The sequence below is a fragment of the Callospermophilus lateralis genome, chromosome 2 (assembly GCF_048772815.1).
Source record: "Callospermophilus lateralis isolate mCalLat2 chromosome 2, mCalLat2.hap1, whole genome shotgun sequence".
In the NCBI taxonomy this organism is placed as follows: Eukaryota; Metazoa; Chordata; class Mammalia; order Rodentia; family Sciuridae; genus Callospermophilus; species Callospermophilus lateralis.
Window position 1 is genome coordinate 200,380,741 of NC_135306.1, and position 23,424 is coordinate 200,404,164.

At 51.1% G+C, this 23,424-nt stretch overlaps 1 protein-coding gene across 1 annotated transcript; it reads left to right on the forward strand.

Annotated features, from left to right (window-relative positions):
• Nucleotides 1–248: 248 nt before the first annotated feature.
• On the forward strand, nucleotides 249–6,035 carry Ms4a10 (membrane spanning 4-domains A10). The gene is made up of 7 exons (XM_077108611.1): nucleotides 249–283; nucleotides 699–894; nucleotides 1,296–1,415; nucleotides 2,415–2,471; nucleotides 4,179–4,310; nucleotides 5,422–5,532; nucleotides 5,919–6,035. The coding sequence occupies exons 1-7, from the start codon at nucleotides 249–251 to the stop codon at nucleotides 6,033–6,035; spliced, it is 768 nt and encodes a 255-aa protein (XP_076964726.1).
• The last annotated feature ends 17,389 nt before the right edge of the window (nucleotides 6,036–23,424 follow it).

Consider the following 23,424-nt stretch of genomic DNA (forward strand, 5'->3'; position numbering starts at 1 on the left):
CCCCCTCCCTTTCTGGTACCCATTAAAATATCCAGAACATTCATTTCCACTTGTAGAGCAAACAGTATGTGAAGAATTCATGCCCACAGGCTCTGGTCAGCCTGCCATGTTTCCAGTCCTGGTCATTTATCGGCTGTGCAAACGTGGGCAAGTGGCTTCACTTCTCGGAGTCTCTTGTGCAATGAGAGTGAAGACAGTATTTGGCTCCTGGTGCCAGAATGATGGTAAAATCAGGTGGTGCATGCGCAATGCCCATCCCAGGCCTGGAACAGACCGAGTGCTGGTGATGTTGGTGCTGATACTGTCCAGTATTGACCTCCTGACTCGGGGTTAGCTCTCACAAAGTCCTCAGCAGTTTTCTTTCCTTCTCTTCCCTTATTCCTGCAAACCTAGGAGGCCTGGGCATCGCTGTGGGGAGTAAGGTACCAATTCAATCCCCACCTGCCACCAATTGGCCCAACTTGGCCCAGTAGATGGGGACGGTGTCCTTGTGACCCAGGAAGACTGGGAGCAGCTGCTAACGTCCATCCCCAGGGGCCAGACTATTCCAGATCAGATGTTGGTCAGGGGCTACCAGACAGGGTCAGCACTGTTCTGAACGGCCCCAGTCAGAGGGCAGGAGTGACCAGTGTCATCTCACCCAAGTACAAACCTCAGAAACAAGACCAGCTGATTCGGCCTTTCTCCTTGGCCCACAGCCAGGGTCCCCCGCCCGAGTCCACGGCAGCGGTTGTCCCCAGCTCTGTCACGGAGGAGCTCCCACCAGGGGAGGGCCTCAGCCCACCCCAGCCTGGGCAGACAGATCCACCCAGGACCAGCACCCAGCCCAGGCTTCTGGTTCCAAACAGGCCCCAGGAGAAGCCCTGGAAGAATGACCTTCTCCAGGAACTGGGCGTGAGTGTCCACTCCCTGGGCCCCTGAGGGAGGGTGGGGAGGAGAGGGGGTTAGAGGTGCCGGGAGACAGGGAGGAAGAGGTCTCCAGCTTCGTGCTTAATGCTCGTCCTAAAATTTAAAAATCAGGAGGAGGAGAATTTGCCCACACCTGCTGCCCTGTGAGGTGTGGGCAGGGCCCAGGGTGGCGGCCATCAGCTAGCCAGCCCCGGGTACAGATGCCTCTGCCGGCATGGGGCCTTGGCAGCCTGGACTGCCCCTGCAGCGGGTCCTGGGGAGTGTCCTTCCTTGCAGACTAGGACCCTGGTAGGGCACTAGAGATGGCAGGAGTTGGTCACTGACGGCCTCCCCCAGGGTCCGCCGCCGAGCGCCCCACCTCAGCCACCCCCTCTCCTCCCGCCCAGGTCTTCCACTGCGCCATTGCTATGATTCACCTGTTCTTTGGGGGTTACATGATCACCAGAGTCAAGAATCTTCACCTGGTGGTGCTCAAGTGCTGGTATCCATTCTGGGGGGCTGCCTCTGTGAGTAGGAGTGAGCACGCCCCGGGGCTGGGTTGGCAGGGCGGGCTGGGAGGCCTAGCATGGAGGCTGGAGGCTGGGACGGGCCTCCCCTTTCTCCAGCCTCCCCATCTCGACTTCCACCATCAGCCACACTGGCCCTAGCTCCCTTCCAAGGCCCTGTGGCTCCCGAGTTCCAGAACATCCCAGGGCTCCTCGACCCCTCCCCTGACGGAACATGTGCATTCAGCAGGGAGGAGGGCCAGGGTGACTGGGGACAGCTCCCCTCCTCCGACGGCCAGGCTGCCTTTGGACCCCACAGCACATTGCTGGAGCCCGACTTCCCTCTCAAGGTCATTCTGCAGGAGGACACTGTCCTCTCAAAGCCATGACCAGATGGGGAGATGGGAGGAGACCAGTGACAGAGACAGGAGCCATCTCCCTGAGACCCCATGTTTCTCCAGGTCCCCCGGGCACCCACCCCATCCCCTAATCCCCTGTGGGGGAACAGCTTTCGCACTAAGTCTCCATACCACAGGACGCCCTTGAGCACGCGTCCCAAACACCCCACTTCCACTTCAGTCCTGTGTCCCCATCGCCCCACCTCGGAGTTTTCATCATATGATGCTAGAACCTTCCATACACACGGTGCCTGTTGGTCCTTTGCTCCCAAGGACTGGCACAAAAGTGCTCAGCAAACATCTGAAGGAATGAGCACAGAGATACGCAGAGCCCTTAGCACCGAAGGCTAGCAACCTCCAACTGCAGGATCCAGAAAAGGCCTGGGGGCGGGGGGGGGGGGGGGCTGGTCCCAGGGGGAGGGGAGGCTTTGGGAAGGTGGAGCAGAGGCACTGTAGGACGTTCCAAGTGCAAGGCCCGGGAGGAGCTGGCTTTATCTGGGGAGAGGTTCTCTTCCTGGCCTGCCACCAGGGGGTGGTTTTCTTGGAGAGTGGAGCCAGGGGAATTTGTGGGTTTCAAGAGGCCCAACTTCTCCCTCCCTTGACTTTCCCATGGGGCCTGCAGTTTCTCATTTCAGGGATCTCGGCATTAACGGTGGTGACATTTCCCAAGTCCTGTCTGGTGAGTTGGTGCCTTGGGATCATTCCTGCCCATCCCAAGCAGGCGGTAACTAAGGTCACCTGTGTGCAGTGGCAACTGGACAGGCAGCTCAGGAGGATTTGCTAGGAGCAGTCGGGCCTCTAGAACAGCAGAGGGCCCGAAGGCAGGTAGGTGAGGGTGGCCGGGAGGAGAGGAGCCCAGAGGCTTTGATCCTCCCAATGAAGTGAGGCATCAGGAAACGGCACCCTGGTCCCTCCAGTCTAGAAGGGAGCTTTCTTCCCCCCAAGTCTGCTGGAGTTTTGGTCTCAGTCACTATGTGGCCATCCTCCCAGAAGCCAAAGTCCCCCAAGCGGGAAGTTTGAGAACCACGCCTGGTCTGCTTCCCTTCCCCAGCCTGGGGCTTGCTTCTGGACGCCCCTTGCTCCTCACTTTTCTCGCCATCCCCTGTCCTCCCTCAGCCCCAGTGCTGGCCCTGTCACTCTGTCCTGGAGGGGACATCCAGCTTGCTCTCCACACAGCAGCCTGAGGGGTTGCTGTGGAATACAAGTCCCTCCAAGCCACTCCACTACTGTCAACCTTCCCGGGTCCCCGGCCGCACTCAGCTTGCCTCCAATGTCAGCAGGCCCCAGCCCGCACCTGGATTTCCTCTGCCAGGCAGATGGGACCGTCCATCCTGCCTGTGCTGCCCAGGCTCCCTGTCCTTTCCCATCTGTGACAGTCCTCCTGGAGGTCTTCCTGCCAGCCTCTGTGTCCCCACAGCTCTTGGCCCATGCTACATTCTGCATGGGCAGCGGCTGTAAGAGCATCTTCATAGCCAAGAGTGGTCCAGGCGGGCGCAGGGCAGGCATCCCGCACCAGACTGAGTGGGTGGAAATGGACAGATGACGGACAGAAGGGCCACACCTGCATATTGTATTCCATGGCCTCAACCTATGGCAGGTCCTCCTGCCCCTCCCCGCAACTCTGCCCCGGAATCCCTGGCCTGGTCCTGCCATGTCTGTGCCCCTCAGCCTGGACTGGGGTGTGGCTATTCCCTATCCCCCTCAGAGACAGAGAATAGGAGGCAGCTGGTGCAGAGAGCGCAGCAAAGGCTGCTCAGCAAGACCTGCCCATCCCCAGGCCTCGCCTGCCTGCACTGAGAACCGCAAGACTCCCCCTTCCGACACTTGAGCACAGGGAGCTCTTACTGCAAAGAAATCCATTTTAATATAAAAGTGTAGATTCCACGGGTTCACAGTCTTTCCTTTGATAAGGGTTTGCGTTTGGCATCATGTTCTTGGAATCATGCTTGACCCAAGAGGGTGATGGACACAGGACCACTGTGGGATGGGCAGAGAGGGAGTACAGACACTAGGTGTGAGGTCTGGGACAGCTTCGGGGATACTCCTGTGCTTTCCTGTTGGCGGGGGTGCTCATTCAGGTATAGTCCCTGGCCATCTGGTATAGGATGGTCAGGGCTTGCTTTGAGGGGATGTGGCAATGGGAAGTCCTCCACACCAAGCTCTGTGGACCTGGTAGCAGCTGTTGAGTCCTCAGCATGAGAAAGCTGGCTGGGTCCTCCTCAGTGGTCAATAGCTCAAAGCCTCCTGTGTGGTGAGCAGCTTCGGGCCCAGAGACAGGCGAGTCCCTCTGGAGTCACAGAGGAAGCTCCCAGCAGGCCTGGGAGGAGTACCCAGACCCGAGTCTCCCGACACTGGACACTGGCTCGGCCTCTCTCTTGGCTTGCAGAAGGGGCTGTGCCTGACCGCCAACCTCATCAGCTTCTTCTGCGTGCTGGCTGGCCTCTTTGTCATCGCCAAGGATTTATTTCTGGAGAATTCATTTCCGTGGCCAATCTGGAAACCGTACCCCAACTCCACAGTGAGTGCCCGGGCCCCAAGTGTCCTCTGACTCCAAGGAAGCCGCTGCCCCGGGCTTGGCTGAGAGGGAGCTTCCAGCTCTTGGGAAACCTCCTCCGAAGCCCAGGTGCAGGCAGCTGAGCCCTCAGCTGCTCCGTCCCCAAGGCTCCCAAGGCACAGTGGAAGGGGATGGCCAGCCTTCTCCTGTGTCAGCATCAGGGAACCGAACAGGGCCCCAAGTCACGGAGTCTGACCCTTCTTTTATAGATGGACAAACTGAGGTCCAGGGTGGCTGTCTGAGATCTAGGAGCGAGTTAGTTACAAAGCCAAGGCCAGGACCTAGAACTGCCCGCTCCCTAGCCCGTGTTCTAAATGTGACATCCATCACCTACGAGCCTCCCAGCAGCCTTGTAGAATTGGCCAAGTCTACTTTGCTATTCCCACTTTACAGGAGTGAACACTGAGGCCCAAGATGCTAAACTGGGTGACTAGGGCCCCACAGCAAGTCAAGGATGCAGTGACCACCCAAAGCTGGGTCCGTGACTCCAAGCCCCACTAGCCACACCACAGCTGCCTACGCAGCAGGAGGTGGATTGGCCATTCCAAGGGCAGTACCTCTGGGCCAGGTTCTAGAGGTTCTCACCATGGCCACCCGCTCTTCCTTATCTCCCCCAACGCTCACACCCACATGCATTGCACACACACATGCACACACGTGGTCCCTACTGACTGTCAGCAGCCTTGGGAGCTGTCACCCAGCTGCACCCGGGTCCTCCGCCCACTCCTCCCCTCCCCCACTGTAAAGGGGGCTCCTTCTGTCCCATGTATCACCACCTGTCAAGAAAAGTTGGCTCAGATGACCTAAGGCCACCTTCAGTTCTCCCAGGGACCCCCTGAGATTTCCCAGCCCTCAGACGTTAGCAAGGGCTGGGGAATCTCATCAAGAACCAGATGTGGAGCAGCAAAGGTCACCCCCAGCCCCAGAGCCCCTCCCTGCCCTCCCCGGACACTCCCCCGGGGGCTGAGGCTCTTGCCACTTGTGCCTTGATCTGACTCCTGCCCTGCCTGGCCCACATGAGAGATGCGGAAACCCAGCAGGACCTGGTCCTGTGTCCCCTCTGCTCCCCTCCCAGAGCCACATGCAGAGGCTGGAGCTGGGCCTGCTCTGCTTCACCTTCCTGGAGCTCTTCCTGCCGGGACCCACAGTCGTCGTAGCCTACAGTGGGGACCAACAGTCTGCAGAGGTGAGTCCTTCTGGAAGCGAGCCCTCAAAAGATGGGGACAAGAGGCAGCAGCGGGCTCAGAGAGGGGAGAGAGAAGGCCGGGGTCCCGCAGGGGCATGTGCCGCTCCTTCCTGAGCATTTTGTAAGCAGCGCACATGGCGAGTGACTTACCTGTGGTGGCCAGGACACCAGTAGCAGGACCAGAAATGAGGGCCCTGTCCACTGACCTCTGCAGGCCTTTCCCCAGCTCCTTCCTCAAGACCAGGGAGGCTGGAAACGGTCACTCAGCCCCACAGAAGACTCTAGAGCTTCAGTTTTCATCTTCAAAATGGCCCCTGGGGAGGGCTCTGGGAACAGCCAGTCACACCACATGAGCAGCAGCAGGGACAGAGACTCCTCTTTTGCAGGACAAGGACGATGCCTTCCTCATTCCCGACATGCCACTGGAATTCAGGGGCCTGTCCCCGGGGCCTCCACCGACCTACGAGGATGTGACTCAAGGTGAAGAAAAAACTCAGGGGTGAAGAGACTCAGCCCCAGGCGCCCCTGGACCTCAGAACTCACATGGCCCAGTCTCCCTGGCACAGAGAGGAGCCAACGCCCAGGGGGAAGGGGCAAATGGCACAGTTGCTAGAACCATCTGTGCCAGGAGAGGTGCCCACGGTGGGCTGGCCCCTCCTCCGGCCCACGCCCTGAGCCGTCAGCGCCTGGCGTGGCTGGTAAGAGCTGCCTCTTGGGAACCCAAACACGATCAGGCCCAGTTGTCCTCCCGGCCAGCCTCCAGAGCACAGCCCTGGCCCGCAGGTGTCCACAGTGGGCTGCACGGGAGCCAGAGAGGGGGCTCCTTAGAGCAGCGGGCAGCAGGAGTGGTTTCTGGGGAATCTGTGTGTCCAAATGTCTGGATTTGGGGTGGGGGCAGAGGGGGCCGTGATTCAGACAGAAATCTGTGACCAGTTCTTCCCTCCAAACTCCCAGTGGCTCTCTGCCTCATGGGTCTGGCTTATTTGTGGACTGTGTGATGTTCTTACTATTTCCTTAAATTGATATTTTTCCCTTATTTTAAAGGGGCAGCTTTGTAGCAGCAACAAATGAGCAATCAGTATCTTTCCATAAGTAGACACTAAACCCCAGCAGAACATAGAGGAGGGGAAATGAAACACAATGTGACTCCCCACCCCACCTCGAGAGCTCACCTACTGCTCCTTGTCCTCTTGTTCAACTCTGCTCTGGCCACCCTGGGGTCCCCTGAGGCTCCCTGGCCATGTCAGGCACGCCCCTGCCTCTGAGCTGTCGCCCTTGGCCTTCCTCTGCCTGGACTCTCCTCCCCCAGAGCCCACTCTTTCCACTTTACTGAACCACCAACTGTAAGCCAATGTCGACATCATCCGGCCTTTGTGTCCACCTGGGATGCAGGCACTGCGACTCTCCATTCCACCCAGGCTCAGAGAAGTTCAGTAAGTTGTCCAAGGGCACCCAGCGAGTCAGTGGCAGCCTGGCTCCAAACTGAAGTCCACCTACTGTTGACATGTGAGATTAGTCACAGGATGGCCCCTGCTCTCCTCAAGAGGTGCTTTCACTGGGGAGGGGATTTGCACCTGTGAGGGGCCACCACCCAGAGCTCCACCGCAAAGTCAGCCCTCATAGCCCACAAAAGCCCCGTCCACCCAGTGGGCTTAATGCACCCGGTACCCCCAATTTTTAGTTCTCTGGAATAGCAGGCCTCTGTCTGTGGGCGGGGATGTCCTGGGTGTATTTGCCCTTGCACTGAGTATTCCAGGGTTCGGGGTCTCTGAATTCTGCTGTCTGCTCTGTCACCTCCCTCACTGCCACTTCTGACTGTCACCTCTGGCTGTCACCACGGGCTTACTCAGCACCTCTTCTCTCCACTCTGATCTGCTGCTTCTCAGTTTCTGTGGGCTGCATCTGGCTTTAGAATAAAATGTAAAGCTGAAGTCTCCCTGACCGCGTGGCCAGAGGAAGTCGTGCGAATGTCCAGGACCAGCAGCATCTCTCTAAAGATGAGCCGCTGGAAGGAGCGAGTCTCAGCTTGGCTCTCTGGAGACCTAGGGGCTAGCTCCAGCTCTGCCAGTAACTTCCTGTGTGATCTGCACTCAGCCCCTTTCCCTCTCTGGGCCCCAGTTTCCTCAGCTGTGGAAGAGGACCTTGTGCTGGACGGGTGCTAGATAGAAAGGACCCAGCTGCTCAGGAGGCTGAAGCAGAGAAAATGACAAGTTCAAGTGCAGCCTGGACAAATTAGTGATTTCATGTCGCAAAGTAAAAGAGTAAGACTTGGGCTATAGCTCAGGTGTACAGCACTTGCCCAAGCAGATGAGAAGCCCTGGGTCCCATCCTCAGTATGGTGGGGTAGAGTGCGGTGGGTGGGGGGTGCAGGGTGTAGAAATGGCATGTGACTCGATTCATATTCTTTAAAGGTCAGTAGATACGAGATTGTCAAAATGACCTCCCTTTAAAAGGATGCGGCCTTTGCCACAGGCCAAGCAGGATGAGCGGGCCTGAGAGGAGGACGGTCACCTGGGCCGTTGGTGTCCTCAGCAGAGAAGGCAGAGTTTCTAACACCAGGTTAGAAACCGCAAGCAGGTTTGACCATGGCTGATGCTGGAGTTGGGTTTGAGTCAACTTGTCAACTTGTTCTTTTTTCCTTTCTTGCTGTCCTGGGGGTTGAACCCAGGGCTCTCTATCACTGAGCCGCATTCCCAGTTCTTTTTATTTTTATTTTTTTATTTTGAGACAGGGTCTCACTTATTTGTCCAGGCTGGACTTGAACTTGTGATCTCCTGCCCCAGCTTCCCAAGTCACTGGAACTGCAGGCATGTGCCACCATGCCGGCTTTGAATCGATATTTCTATAGGTTTGAACACTGAGCCCAAGGTCATTTTGGCCCATTATGAAAAATACTCACACAAACCAAAAAGTTAAAAGAATAATACAACAAATGCTCTTAAAAACTCTCCACCAAGATTAGAGGGTTAACATCTTGCGAGTTTGCTTTCTCGCTTTCTGTACTTACATCTCTTTTATCTGTGTATATACAGACGCATCCACATAAATTCATTTATATACCATTTTGTGAAACTACCTCAAAGTAAGTTGTAGAAATCATGACTCTTTGTCCCTAAATTCTTTCACCTGCATTATTTCCTAATGATAAGAATTTTTTCCTCTACAGAATCTCAATTGTCACACTAAAAAAATTAGAAATGATTTCCTAATTCTAACATCCTGTCCGTATTCAGATTTTCCCCCACCAAACCAAAAAATGTCTTTATTGTGATGAACTTTAGCCTGGGTCTAATCACATTTTAGGTATTATATTTGATTATCCAGGAGGGACAGGCTAGGTGAGCAGTGGCTTCCGGAAATAATGAGCACATACACCCTGTAGAGGTCAGGGGCAAGGGCTGCTGGGGTGGTGGGGGGTAGACAGAGCCCGGGGCCCCCCACCACCTATATCACTTTATTTTCCCTTTACCTACAACAGCTCTCTGCTTTGTTTCATGACATGGACTTTTTGAGACACGTTGGTTTGTGGAATGTGGGATGGTCCCCTGGTGGGGCCTCTCACTTGTTCCTCCCCCACCTCCTCCCTGCAGCCTGGCAGTAATGTCTAGGGCTCGGTCCTGTGCAGGGACCTCTGCTGAGAAGAACGCTCTGGAGAGGATTCCTCATGCTGTACCCCATCCGGGACGCTGCAGGGAGGGGGACACTCGCTCCTCCATTAGCCATGCTGGGCCCAGGGAGACAGTTTTATTCCTTTTTCCTACAAGAGTTTTCATTTTATGAAACAGCACACATCACTAATCAAATAGGAGAATGTTGCCATGTGTCCTTCTGAAATATATGAACATTCACAACAGAAAAACTTCAAATGCATTTAGCCTTCACCTTATAGCACTCAATTGGAAGCAATGGCTTAAACGCCATATTTTTTCTTTTTACTTAGAGTTGCTCCTTATCACATGCATGCAACAATGCAGAGCCTTTGGGGCTCTCCCTGGAGGGCACGTATGATTACCAGTGCCACAGCCAAGTCAGGGGAACCTGCAAGTCTGCATACGGACTCGGGAGGCTGAAGGGGAGGATAGTCAGGTTCTCCCCCTGCTCTGGCCCTTGAGGCTTCTACAACCAGGAGCCAAAAGTAGGAAGACACCAAGGCCCACATCTCTAAGTAACACCTCCTGCAGTCAGATATCAGCTCAAGGGCCTGGGAGCAAATTAACCAGAAGCCTCTGGTGCCTGGGTCCCCACAGACAGGGCTTTTCCACTCCCTGGGGAAGACAACGCCCAGAGAACTTTGATCCCGAGAGAGACAGGCCACCCTGTTGAGGTCAGGGGCAAGAGAAGCTGCAGGGGGCGGGGTAGAGCACCGGGGGGCTCCCCCACCTCCTAACTTCCTCCTGCTTGCAAAATTTCACATATTCTAAAAATCATTGAATTGTAGGGGGGGAAAAAATGAGTCCATCTAAAGCAATTTATAAAATAAATAATGATACAGCTGAGCAGGAAGGCACACGCCTATAGTGCCAGCAACTCGGAAGGCCGAGGCAGGAGGATCACAAGTTTGAGGCCCGCCTGGGTAACTTAGTGAGAGCCTGTCTCAGGATGAAAACTAAGAAGGGCTAAGGATGTCACTCAGTGATAGAGTGTTCCTGGGTTCAATCCCCAGTACCACTAAATAAATAAATGTGATGATACAAAACAGAAATGGTTAAGAATCTCGAAGGTAGCACTGGAAAGATTGGGAAATAGGGAAAGGAGATCTTTTCACCCCACCCTGCCTACAAAAAAAAAAACAGTGGACTTGCACTCGGTGGTTGAGATTGGAACTTCCCCGTGGCCTTGAACCTGGTATTCTACTTTCTACGCTCATTGACCTTTTGCGTTAGAAGAATCTCTGTGGATCATTTCACCCTCAGGTGTCAGATGGAGAAACTGAGGCCCTGGTGGGTGATGGGGCTTAGTGGAGACAACCAGCACCCTCTGCGCAGCCCCTCTGCCCATGGCCCTCCTAGCCCCAACCCCCTGCTTCCCTGGGAGCCCAAGAGCATAGGAAATACAAGTCCCACCTGTGTCTGACCCGTCCTAAGTCCCTGGCTCCCAAACCTGCTGTCTCCTCCAGTCTGTGAGACAACCCTGCGAACTAACCCCGCTCCACCCCAGGAGCACACTGCGAAACCCCAGGGTTCCCCGAGGCAGGTCCCCGGGGCTTGTCAGCATCTCGCTCATTTATTCCCTGCTTCCTTCATCCCCAGGTAAAAACTGAGCTCCTGCCGCACTGTGTCTGGGGCAGATCCCCACGTCAAACCCCCGACACGTCCCCGGCCCCCAGAGGTCGACCCTGTTGGGTGAGCCCGGCCTGAGTCAAACCATCACACAACTCAATGTAAATCCGCTCTCAAGGAAAACAGAAGGGTCATCAGAGAACAGGACGGAAACCTGACGAGGAATTCGGTGGGGTTGGAGAGGAGAGGGGGCTGAGAGTCAAACACTCTTGGACAAGGGGTACGTCTTTTTGTCCTATTTCAATAAACAAAAATAAAATTACAGTATAAATGAATCTTATGATTGCTCCCAACCATAAGACAAAGAATGATAGAACTGGAAATGACCTTGAAGGTTATGATCTGGTCCAACATCTCCATTTGACAGATGGGGAAACGGACTCAGGAGGGGAAGGGGTTCCAAGGTCACCCAGCTTGTACCCTTAGAAGCAACCAGCTCTCCTCCCTCTACAGTGAGTCCCCTCCTCGTGACGCCACCAGCCAGCTCCTGCCGAACAGTGAGGGATATTCCTGCTCCCTTTGCCGACTCCCACACGGGGTCCCGACCCCAATAGCACCGCCCTCCAGCTCTTCCCAACTGTGGCTCTGCGCCCCTGTCGTGACCCACAGAGGTGGCAGAGAAGACTAGGAAAACTATCCCTTTAAAAAAAAAATCCAGAAAGAGTCAGAGGGTCCAGGAGCACGGAGGACATGGAGCAGAGGCAGTCACCATGGCCCTCCCCAGGATGCCAGCCCCCGCCACACCCTCCCAGGTTCAGGGCAGCCCGGGGAGGATGTCAGGATTGGCAGGTGCCACTTGTAAAAGGACACACGGGCTTTGTGTAGGGAAGTAGCCTTTTCTGCAGGGGATGGCTGGGGACCTCTGAAGGAGCCTCTCCTGGGGCCTCCTCTAAGGTCTTGAGACGGTCTACAGGACCCAGGGTGCACACTGTCCCAGCCTCTGGAGAGCCCCACCCCAGCTGGTTTGCCTCTGGCCCGGAAGATGACACTAACATGTACGGAGCCACCTCTGTGTGCCACGGCCGTGTGGGACACTTTGCACGTAGTCTTCCATTTGGTCCCACCAGGTCCCACGGATGGGTATCTCCCTCCGCTCTGGAGGTGAGCAAAGGGAGCCTCAGGAGGTTCGCTGGCCTGCTCAGGTGAGGGAGGTGTGACGTCCACACAGAGCGCCGGCAGCCAGGAGGCATCAGGAGCATCACCAAGGCCCAGCATGGCCTGCAGGACAGGAAGGATGGGAGGGGCCGGTTTTCTGCAAACTGGCCTGCTCAGGAGCGTCACCTGGGACACCCTGAAGACAAAGCTACCCGGGCGGGCGCCTCCCCTGAAGATCTGACTCTGACAGCCAGCCATGAGGCCCAAGTGGTGGTGTTTTCAGCCAGTGTCCAGATGATTCTGAGGATCAGACAAGAAGGGGCAACACCGCGGGGAAAAGAGAAGGGACTGCGGGTCGTGGGTCGGGTTTGCACAGACTCGGCAGCAAGGCCGGAAGGCGCATCTGCAGGACAGGCAGGGGCTCATGGGGGTGAAAGTCCGCGATGAGGAGCTAGCAGACTGCTGGGAGCCATCAGCCAAGTAGGTATGACAAATTCCTTGCCAGCTTACTCCCATGCTGTCTAGTGAAAGGACTTCTGAAAGGTGACCTTGCTCAAGGACCAGGGCAGTATCCATGTTTAGGGTGTTCCCCCTTTAGAATAGGGCGGTTTAGCATAATAGAAGATTAGGGTGTTCCCCCTTTAGAATAGGGCAGTTTAGCATAATAGGAGATTAGGGTGTTCCCCCTTTAGAATAGGGCAGTTTAGCATAATAGGAGATTAGGGTGTTCCCCCTTTAGAATAGGGCGTATCCTGCTGCTGAGTTCCTCTTGAGTGCTTAGGGTCAGACAGTATATTTTGGGAGACAGAAGCCCATGTGAAGTGGATTTGGGCAGAGTAGTGGATTTGGGAGAAGTGGATTTGGGAAGAGAACGTGGATTCCCCCAGAACGTGTTTGTAGACGGCCGGTGTGAGTTCTGGAATAAAGAATTGCTGCTTGAATCTACAAGCTGTGTGGAGACTCGTGATTTGTGCCCAGCCAGAGACTGCGGCATTTGGTGGCTCGTACGCGGAACGCCTGAAGCTTGGGGGTAAGTGAAATTGCTCGCCCCTGAAGGAGAGCAAAAGAATGGGTGACCATTTCAAAAAACAATGTGTTCTTCTTTTGATTTATTTTGTTTTTCTTTCAAGCTGCCTATCCCTAGAAATTTCTCAGGCAAACTGGAAAAAATGGTTGACTAAAGGTTTGAAGTTTGTCGGCCCTGAGGAAGAGAAAATTGATACAACGATTTTTTATTCCGTTTTTGCTTCATTCAATTTCAGTTTTGTTTTGTGTTACCTTATTGGGTTGCGTTATCTTTATAGTAGATTAAAACAAACTGAAAAGATGTTAAGTAAATTGTTAGAGGTTCAGAACATGGAGAAAGACGTTTTAGATCAAGCAAAAGAGAAGGTCTCTCGAGCTAGTCAGACAGAGGAAGAAAATTTAAAGGAAAAGGGGTTGTTAGGAAAAAGGCCACAACAGGAGGCTGTTACTAACTCCATTTTATCACAAGAGAGTTTAATTCAACCAACAGCCCCACCGATAGAGACAGCTGAGTGGCCCTCAAACCCCGTAGTTGATAAATGGGATCCTGAGACAGGACCTCAAAGATTAGCATGCCCTGTACTTGAACAGGTAGGAGGGCAGCGAATTCACCGTGCTTTAGATTTTAAAACAGTGAAGCAGTTAAAGGAGGCTGTAACAACCTATGGTCCCCAAGCTCCCTTCACGGTGAGCATGGTCGAGTCCATTACTAACTTGGACATGACGCCAGCAGATTGGGCTAGCATGTGTAAATCTGTGCTAAATGGAGGACAATATTTGTTATGGAAGGTTGCCAATGAGGAATTTTGTGCAGAGACAGCTAGGCGAAATGCAGCAGCTGGTTACCCTCAAAGAAATTTAGAAATGTTGCTAGGAAAAGGACCTTATGAGGGTCAGCGGCAACAAATTGAATATGATCCTGCTATATATGCACAAATTGCTGCAGACGCAGTTAGGGCATGGAAGACTTTACAAGGACATGGAGATTTACAAGGTCAGCTATCTAAGGTAATACAGAGAGCTAATGAACCTTACGCTGACTTTGTAGATAGGCTAATTCAAACGGCTGCCAAAATTTTTGGGGATACGGAACAAGCAATGCCATTAATAAAACAACTGGCTTATGACCAAGCAAATCGTTGCTGCAGAGAGGTTATTAGACCATGGAGACATGAAGATTTAAACACATATATTAAATTATGTAGAGATATTAATGAACAAGGGCAAGTCTTGGCAGCTGCAGTACAACAGGCTTTAGATGCCAGGCCAAAAACATGCTATGATTGTGAACAAACAGGACATTTTAAAAGGAGTTGCCCCATAGGAGGAGGGTTTAACAAAACTAGGTATCAAAGAAATAGAATACCGGGTATTTGCCCACGATGCCGTAGAGGGAGACATTGGGCTAATGAATGCCGTTCTCAAACTACCATAGAGGGTACTCCCTTATCAAAAAACGGACAAGGACCAGGTATTTACCCACAATATCGTGGAGAAAGGCATCAGGCTCCATTGCCAAAAAACGGACAGCGGGGCCCAATGCTCCGGGGCCCACAACCACAAATATACGGGGCAGTGGAGGAACCCAGCAACACCATCAGATTAGTGCCCAGGACACATTGTCCATTAAATCCCTCATCAGACAAACCCGAGGGAGCGCAGGGTTGGACATCTGCGCCTCTGCCAGAGCAGTACTAACTCCAGAGATGGGAGTTCAAATCATTCCCACAGGAATAAAAGGACCTCTTCCCCAAGGGACAGTAGGCTTATTATTGGGACGTAGTTCATCTACATTAAAAGGACTTATGATAAGTCCTGGGGTAATTGATCCCGATTATGTAGGTGAAATAAAAATTATAGCTAGTTCTCCAAGAGGTATATCAGTAATTTCACCTGGAGACAGAATAGCACAGTTGTTAATAATACCCAGCCTACATAATAAATTTCCTAGTCATAGTGTAAAAAGAGGTTCCAGGGGATTAGGCTCCACAGGTGTAGATTGGGCTATGTTGTCTTTAAATTTAGATTCTCGCCCAATGTTAAAACTAAATATTCAAGGACACGACTTTAATGGGCTACTGGACACAGGTGCAGACCTTAGCATCATATCTAGTAAGGAATGGCCAAAACATTGGCCATTACAACAAGCCACTCAAACGCTTCGAGGCCTAGGAGTGGCGACTAATCCCCATAGAAGTGCAATGATATTAGATTGGAAGGATCCTGAAGGTTGTGAGGGAACTATACAGCCATATGTATTGGATCATCTTCCTATAAATTTATGGGGACGAGATGTCCTAGATCAATTAGGTTTGACGTTAACAAATAACATCAATCCTAATGCGCCCACTACTAGGGCTAGACAAGGTTTTAGGAAAGAAAAAAGATTAGGAAAACAAGGACAAGGTATAGCAGCACCAATTCAAATAGATCAAGGAACAGACAGACATGGGTTGGATTTTCAAAAAGGGCCACTGAGACAATCAAAATTACTTGGAAATCAGAAAGACCAGTGTGGGTTCCTCAGTGGCCCCTGACTAAAGAAAAGATACAAGTAGCCCATGATCTGGTCAAACAACAATTAGCGGAAGGACATATACAACCTTCCATATCTCCCCATAATACTCCCATTTTTGTCATTAAAAAGAAATCTGGTAAATGGAGATTATTGCAAGATTTAAGAGCCATTAATAATGAAATGGTTATTATGGGACCTGCTCAATCAGGGATTCCTCAATTGTCTGCTTTGCCAAAAACCTGGCATGTTTTAGCCATAGATATTAAAGATTGTTTTTTTTCAATTCCAATTCATCCTGAGGATAGTCCACGTTTTGCATTTACTATCCCTGCATTAAATCATGAAGGTCCTGATCAGAGATATGAATGGAAAGTACTCCCTCAAGGGATGGCTAACAGTCCAACTATGTGTCAAATATATGTTAATAAAGCAATCCAGCCACTTAGAAATCAAAATCCTGAACTACAAATATTTCACTATATGGATGATGTATTATTGGCACATAAAGATAAAAACATATTGCTGGAATGTTATGCCACACTTACAAACTTATTAAAAAATTATAATCTAGAGATAGCAATAGATAAAGTACAATTAAATTTTCCAATTAATTATTTAGGAGTTCTATTATCCTCAACCATGGTCCGTCCACCAAAAATTCAAATACGAGTAGATCAACTCAAGTCACTTAATGACTTTCAAAAGTTATTGGGAGACATAAATTGGATAAGGCCTTATCAGGCATACCAACAGGAGAGTTGGGACCTTTATTTGATATTCTAAAAGGTCCATCAGATCCAAACTCACCTCGCATATTAACTCCTAAAGCAAGAAAGGCATTAAAAATTATTGAAACATATATGGAAAATATACATTTGGATAGAATTGATATAAGTTTGCCTTTATTATTTATTGTACTACCAACAAAAAATATTCCTACAGGAGTATTTTGGCAAGAAGGTCCATTATTGTGGATACATTTATCTTATTCTCCTAACACTATTCTTACTAGGTATCCTGAGGCTGTAGGACAATTAATACTCAAAGGAATAAAAGCAGCAAAGGGAGTGTTTGGAATTTCTCCCAATAAAATTATTACTCCATATACTATGGATCAAATTGATGAGTTAGCTAATGAGTTAAATACTTGGGCAATAATCATGTGTAAATCTAATGTTTCATTTGATAATCACTTACCATCTAATCCTTTGTTGTCTTTTTGGTCTAAGCATCCTGTAGTTTTTCCAAAAATGACAAGAAAAACCCCTATCATGAATGCTCCAAATATATTCACTGATGGGTCAAATAATGGTACAGCAGCAGTAGTTACCCCTGATCAAACTTTTACATTTTTAGTACCCAAACAATCAGCTCAAAAGGTAGAGCTTAATGCAGTATTACAAGCCTTTTTAATGTTTAAAGATTCTGTATTTAATTTATTTTCTGATAGTCAGTATGTAGTTAATGCTATAGTATCTCTTGAAGATGCTGATAGGATTTCCCCTTCTACTGTTTTCTCTTTGTTTTCCACTATACAAAGTCTAATCTGGGACAGAAAAGATCCATTCTTTATAGGACATATTAGAGCACATACAGGATTGCCTGGAGCCCTTAGTTTGGGCAATGATTTAGCAGATAAAACTACACATGACATACATATTTTCTCTACACTAGAAGAAGCTACGAATTTTCATAAAAAATTCCATGTTAATGCTAATACTTTACAAAAGCGTTTTAAAATAACTAAGGAACAAGCCAGACATATAATAAAACAATGTCAAAATTGTGTGACCTTTTTACCACAAGTTAATCTTGGAGTCAATCCTAGAGGACTAATACTTAACCATATTTGGCAGATGGACGTCACACACTTGCCAGAATTTGGAAAATTAAAATATTTACATGTTACAGTTGATACTTCTTCCGGATTTTTGATGGGCTCCCTTCATGCCGGAGAAAAAACTAAAGATGTTATAGCTCATTGCTTACAAAATTTTGCCACTGTGGGCGTTCCTAAACAGTTAAAAACCGATAACGGTCCTGGCTATACCTCTACCTCTTTTAAACAATTTTGCTCATCATTTGGTATTACTCATATAACAGGAATTCCATACAATCCACAGGGACAAGGCATAGTTGAAAGAGCTCATCAAACTATTAAAACGTACTTACTAAAACAAAAAGAGGGAATTGGAAAGGGGTATATATCCCCCAAAGATAAACTTAAAATAACGCTTTTTACTCTAAACTTTTTAAATTTGGATTCATCAGGACTTAGTGCTGCGGAAAGGCATATGTATCCAAAAAATGTGCATAAGCCTAAAGTTCTTTGGAAAGATATTCTAACAGGACAATGGAAAGGTCCTGATCCAGTGATTGTCTGGAGTCGGGGCTCTGTTTGCGTGTTTCCACAGGGAGAACAGCAGCCGATTTGGATTCCAGAAAGACTAACTAAAACGATTTCTACAGATCGAAAAGAAGATGATTTGACTCAAATCCATAACAGCTGATATCCAGAACTCCAGCTTGGCCATTCTTACATCTGCGACTGTGATTAACCAGGATGCTTTTTTCAATATCTATTTTATTATTGCATTTTTCCACATCATAAGGTTCTATTTTTATTTTTTGAGCTCATACAAACCTAAGTTAATGTTTTTTTTTTTGATCAGTTTTATTTTTTGACTATAGAGTTTTTTAAACATTACAATGGAGATTTCACCTAGGTAAAGCTACAAGGCCTTTATTATTATCTTATGTGTTGTACGTTTGTTTGCACATTTGTGTTTTGTGTTGTATGTCTGTGTGTGCGTATTTCATATATGAGGAGCGCTCATGAGAAAATGGATCCAAATTATTATTTTTTTTATTCACGTGATTTAAATGGCTTAATTTAAATTAGGAAAACAGCTGTTAAGGATTGTTTTTAAAGGTGGTTAACAGATCTGCTTGTTTACTAATTTAAATCAGGTAAACAGCTGTTAAGGATTGTTTTTTAAGTAGGTTAACAGATCTGTTTGTTTACTTTCACCTTTCCTTTTCATTATATTTAATAATTCTTTTCAGGATAATGTCTTTTTAGCATCATTGCCAGAATTCCTATCTTCATCCCAATGAATATAACTCAACAAGTATGCTCAATCAAGGAGCCAACTTACTTTGGGAGGCAACGGACTTTGGGAGGAGACGGACAGATTGATAGATTCCTCCACTTTGAACCGCTTGCAGAACTTGCCTGGACTATGTAACTACATTTAGTGCAGCTATTGTGGTAATGCTGGCATATATTTGCTGATGGTGTCACCAGTGATCTTTGCTGATGGTGTCACCAATGATGCAATTTTTCCAAAGGAACTGTCAATTGGCTTGGTGTCGTGGCATTTCTGTATCCTCCTCCCTTCTGCTAGTGATGGTCTAAATTTGGGGGCCAATGGCTATATGCTGGACCGGCAGTCAGTGACGGGTATGATCCAATTGCAGTGGTATCAACCTAAGACAGGAGGCTGACGCCTAAAGGTCAGTTGCCTAAAGGTCAGTTTTCCGATGACGGGTAAGAACCATATGTTGAATTGGACAACCTACCAGGCGCGGTCCTTAAGCCACATTAACCTCACTCCCCCACTGGCACCAAGGCCAAATTTGGGGGTCAACAGAGGTGAGGCAAAGAACCTCACCCCCCCACTGGTGCATAGACCTATCCACAAGTATGGCTGTATGCTGGACCGATAGTCAGTGACGGGTATGATCCAGTTGCAGTGGTATCAACCTAAGACAGGAGGCTGACGCCTAAAGGTCAGTTTTCCAGTGACGGGTAAGAGCCATATGTTGAATTGGACAACCTACCAGGCACGGTCCTTAAGCCACATTACTTGTTGTTTAATTAATCAGAAGGGGGGAGATGCTGGGAGCCATCAGCCAAGTAGGTATGACAAATTCCTTGCCAGCTTACTCCCATGCTGTCTAGTGAAAGGACTTCTGAAAGGTGACCTTGCTCAAGGACCAGGGCAGGATCCATGTTTAGGGTGTTCCCCCTTTAGAATAGGGCAGTTTAGCATAATAGGAGATTAGGGTGTTCCCCCTTTAGAATAGGGCAGTTTAGCATAATAGGAGATTAGGGTGTTCCCCCTTTAGAATAGGGCGTATCCTGCTGCTGAGTTCCTCTTGAGTGCTTAGGGTCAGACAGTATATTTTGGGAGACAGAAGCCCATGTGAAGTGGATTTGGGCAGAGTAGTGGATTTGGGAGAAGTGGATTTGGGAAGAGAACGTGGATTCCCCCAGAACGTGTTTGTAGACGGCCGGTGTGAGTTCGGGAATAAAGAATTGCTGTTTGAATCTACAAGCTGTGTGGAGACTCGTGATTTGTGCCCAGCCAGAGACTGCGGCAGCAGACAGGTGGAGCTGGGGGGCTGGTGAGGAGGAGGGGCGGCAGGCGGGAGGGGGAGAGGGCAGGAAAAGCCAGGCTTCGTGCCAGCGGCCCTGTAGGCGCGCCCCGCTCCTCCGCCCGTAAGCGGTGTCAGCTCACGCGGACCCCACAGTTCTGGAAGGCAGGGGGGAAACTGGAGATGGCCGTGAAGAGAAGGTACCAGGTAAGAGGCAATCAGCTCCCAGCCCCCAGCACAGACCTTCCTTCGTCTCCAGGGTGTGGCTTTGTCCGTGAAAGGTCTGGGCGCACACCGCTAAGCGAGTGGCACGGTGATGTCTCCTCCTGTGGCCTTTGATTCCCACAAGCCTCCTATTGCAGACCCATAGAGTTTCTGGCTGTGGTGGCCTGTCCTTTGGTTTTAGTGACTACAAATTACACCCACACCGTGTCCTACCTACCACCCTCCCTAGTGATGAGGCTTTTCAGATGGGAAAACGAGACCCAGGACGGGGGCATCTGCCTCATTCTTGGGCCCCAGATGTATGGGCTACAGACATCCTGAGATGGCCGAGGCCAAGACCTGGGCTCCCGCTCCCTCCAGCAGGCTTCAGGCAGCCCTGCCCACAGCCCACCTGCCTCTGAGGCCAGCCCGTCAACGGTGACAGTCCAGCCAGTGATTGTCTCTTCCCTGAAACCCCAAGGGCACCGCGGTAGAGCCCAGAGGCCCTGGGGAATGCCCACGCCACCCAGGAAGAGCTCTTCCTCCAGGGAAAGCCCATGAGCCTGGGGTAAGTGACCCCCTAGGCCCACCCTTTGCATCATCAGCTGCTACCGTGGCCCTGGAGGTACGGGAAGAGTGTCTGGGAACATCAGGAACATGACAGAGCCCATCCCAGCAGTGGCACAGTGACAGGTCCTACAGGGCCCAGGGAACATCAGCCAGACAGGGAGAACAGATGGGCTGGGTTTTCCCGCGTGCCCCCCAGCTCCAAAACTCACAGCAAAGGGCTGGGCTGCCGGCTCCTGGAAGTCTCCTCTTGAACCCAGAATGAGGGGCAGTGCTCCCAGCAGCACCTGTCCCCTCCCCAGGCCCCAGGAGCTGGGCAACATCCTCCTAGGGCTGCTGTGATGAGGGCGGCCACCCCCCAGTTCCCTCTACTGAGGGCCCTCACCTGTGCTACCCAGGGTCTTCCCACTGTACCTGCCAGGGTGGCAGAAGGTTGTGGCTGCCCAGCTCTGATGTCAATGCAGGCAGCTGAGCAGGAAAAGTCGGGGAGCAGACGTTTGAATCCCAGCACCTCCATCACTGCCTGTGTGGCTCTGAACCCCTGTTTCCAAAATGGGGGGTCACCCACCCTTCTGGCGAGCACCAAATGTTAGGGGGAGCACAGAGCCCCTGGGAGAAGGGACTTAGGTGACCCTCAGAGGCACAGTGTCAAGGTCAAAGAACTTCTCTCAGGGTCATAGACACCTAGGAGGCTGCAGGTCACACTCGGGGACAAGCGACCATGTGTTCTGGGCTTCACGAAGGCAGAATCAACCCTGTGTTCTAAAAGGAGAGTGGAAACTGGAGATGCCGCAGGCAGAGAGTAAGGAGCTCCGGCTTTGTCCACGGCAGAGTCCCCGGTCCCAGGCCCTGTTCCTGAATCACAGCAGTGAAGATGCCACCTCCTGGCGTGGGCATCGGGAGAGCTAACTAATGATTCAAGGCACAGAACTGAGTACCCTGGAGACTCGCCAGTGACAGAGCCACCCAGGAAGGGCCGCGGAGACCCAGGGACTTCATTTTCTCCCAGGTCCACAGGGGAGAGTTTGAGTCTGTGACATGGGACTGGAGTTGCAGGATTAGCACTCTCTTGGCTGAGGGGAAGCCCAGGTCCACCCCACGGGAGCACCCAAGCAGGACTGGATGGCCCACGATGGAGCGGGACGGTTGGGGTACTCGGCTGCTTCAGAGAATCTGGGGCAGCGTGAAAAAGGGTCCTGCCTCAAAATACACAGCCCAAGGAGGCAGAAAGGTGAGGTTCCCAGGGACAAGCCGCCACCCCCCCCCCCGCTCCCCCGTGATGGCACTCACGAAACGCAGCTGCCAGGATTGTGGCTTGATTCCTGGTCCCAGATCAACGTCACCCTGTCACCTGGGCAGGTGGCTTCCCTTCTTTTAGCCTTAGTTTTGTTGTTGTTGTTGTTGTTGTTGTTGTTTTTTAATCAAAATAAGGAGCTGGTCACTCCCTCCTTGAAGCATGGTCCAGGGACCAGCAGCTTTGGCATCACCTGGGAGCTTGTTAGAAATGTGGCCCCAGGCCCACTCCCAGGGGCAGAGTCAGCCTGCATGTTATAGTGAACCCCAAGCTGTTCATCCAGGTTCGAGAAGTCCTGGACCAGGTACCCGGGAATCTGCAGTGGCCGCCCGCTAGGCTCCTCTTTCCAAGCCAGCAGAGCATCAGGGAGACCTACCACCCTCCCCTGCTCCCAGAAGGCCCATTTCTCTCGGTTTTGTGTAGGAGCCCTGAGCCTTAAATACCCTCAGCTCAGCATGAGGGGTTCACAGGAAGGCAGGTGTCGAGGTTCCCCAGATCCATCTGTCCTCCTGTCCCTCCGTGCAGTTCTGCATCTCAGGATGAACCACCCCGTCACCTCAAGGGATAGCATGGTTCACTGGGTGAGTGTGTCAGCCATTGTCTCTGCCTCCGGGCACAGCTGTCCTGCCCATGAGGGACCACGTTAAGGTGGATACTTACAGGAGCCTTTGCACAGGACGGAGGGACCTGTCGGGCTTCTGTCCTCTATCCTACCTACTGTCCAGTGTGAGCCCCAAGCACGCTCCCTTCCTGCAGGAGCCTCCTGCCTCTAACTAGAACCTAAAATCCCAATCCCTCTCCTTTACCACAGTTCCCCCAACCTGCCCCCTGCCATGGTCACCATGTGGCCCCAACCAGATAGGGAGAATGCAGACGGCAGTAACCTGGCAGGACCTCCTGGGCCAGACCTTCGGAAGGGGATCCATCCAGTCCTGAGCAGCCTCCAACAGAGCCATCTCTCTGTCCAACCTGGAGACTGGGAATGGTGTATTCATGTCCTAGGGTGGCCACACAAATGACCACAAACTAAATGGCTTAAAACAGCAGAACATGATCTGATCCTGTTAGATGAAAGCCCTAAACCAAGGCATTAGCAGGATTCGGCTGTCTCTGCAGTCTGTAGGGGAGATTCTTTCCTGCCTCTTCTTCACTTTCTGTAGTTGCTGGCAATCCCGGATGTCCCCTAGCCTACAGACACACGACTCCAGTCTCTGCCTCCATTGTCACATGGTCTCTGTGTGCTCCTTCTCTTCTTATAGGGACACAAATAGAAATCCAGTGTGACCTTACCTTAATAGGATTGCATCTGCAAAGACCCTATTTCCAAACAGGTCCCATTCACACATGTCAGGTACGACTTCAACAGATCTTTTGGGGGAAATGTAGTTCCAACCAGAGAAGAAAATGGTGTTTATATTAAGGTGGACTCTGAGGATTGATTAGTGTTGTCCTCCAGGGCACAGGAGGCACTGGCCATATGTCTGCCATCTGGGCCACGTGCCACTGAGCCACCTTCTGGCTATTCAGGC

Coding starts and splice junctions, on each gene's coding strand:
- Ms4a10 (XM_077108611.1), top strand. CDS start 249: ATGCCCATCCCAGGCCTGGAACAGACCGAGTGCTG. Junction 2,472..4,178: donor CATTTCCCAAGTCCTGTCTG/GTGAGTTGGTGC, acceptor CTTGGCTTGCAG/AAGGGGCTGTGCCTGACCGC. Junction 5,533..5,918: donor GGGACCAACAGTCTGCAGAG/GTGAGTCCTTCT, acceptor CCTCTTTTGCAG/GACAAGGACGATGCCTTCCT.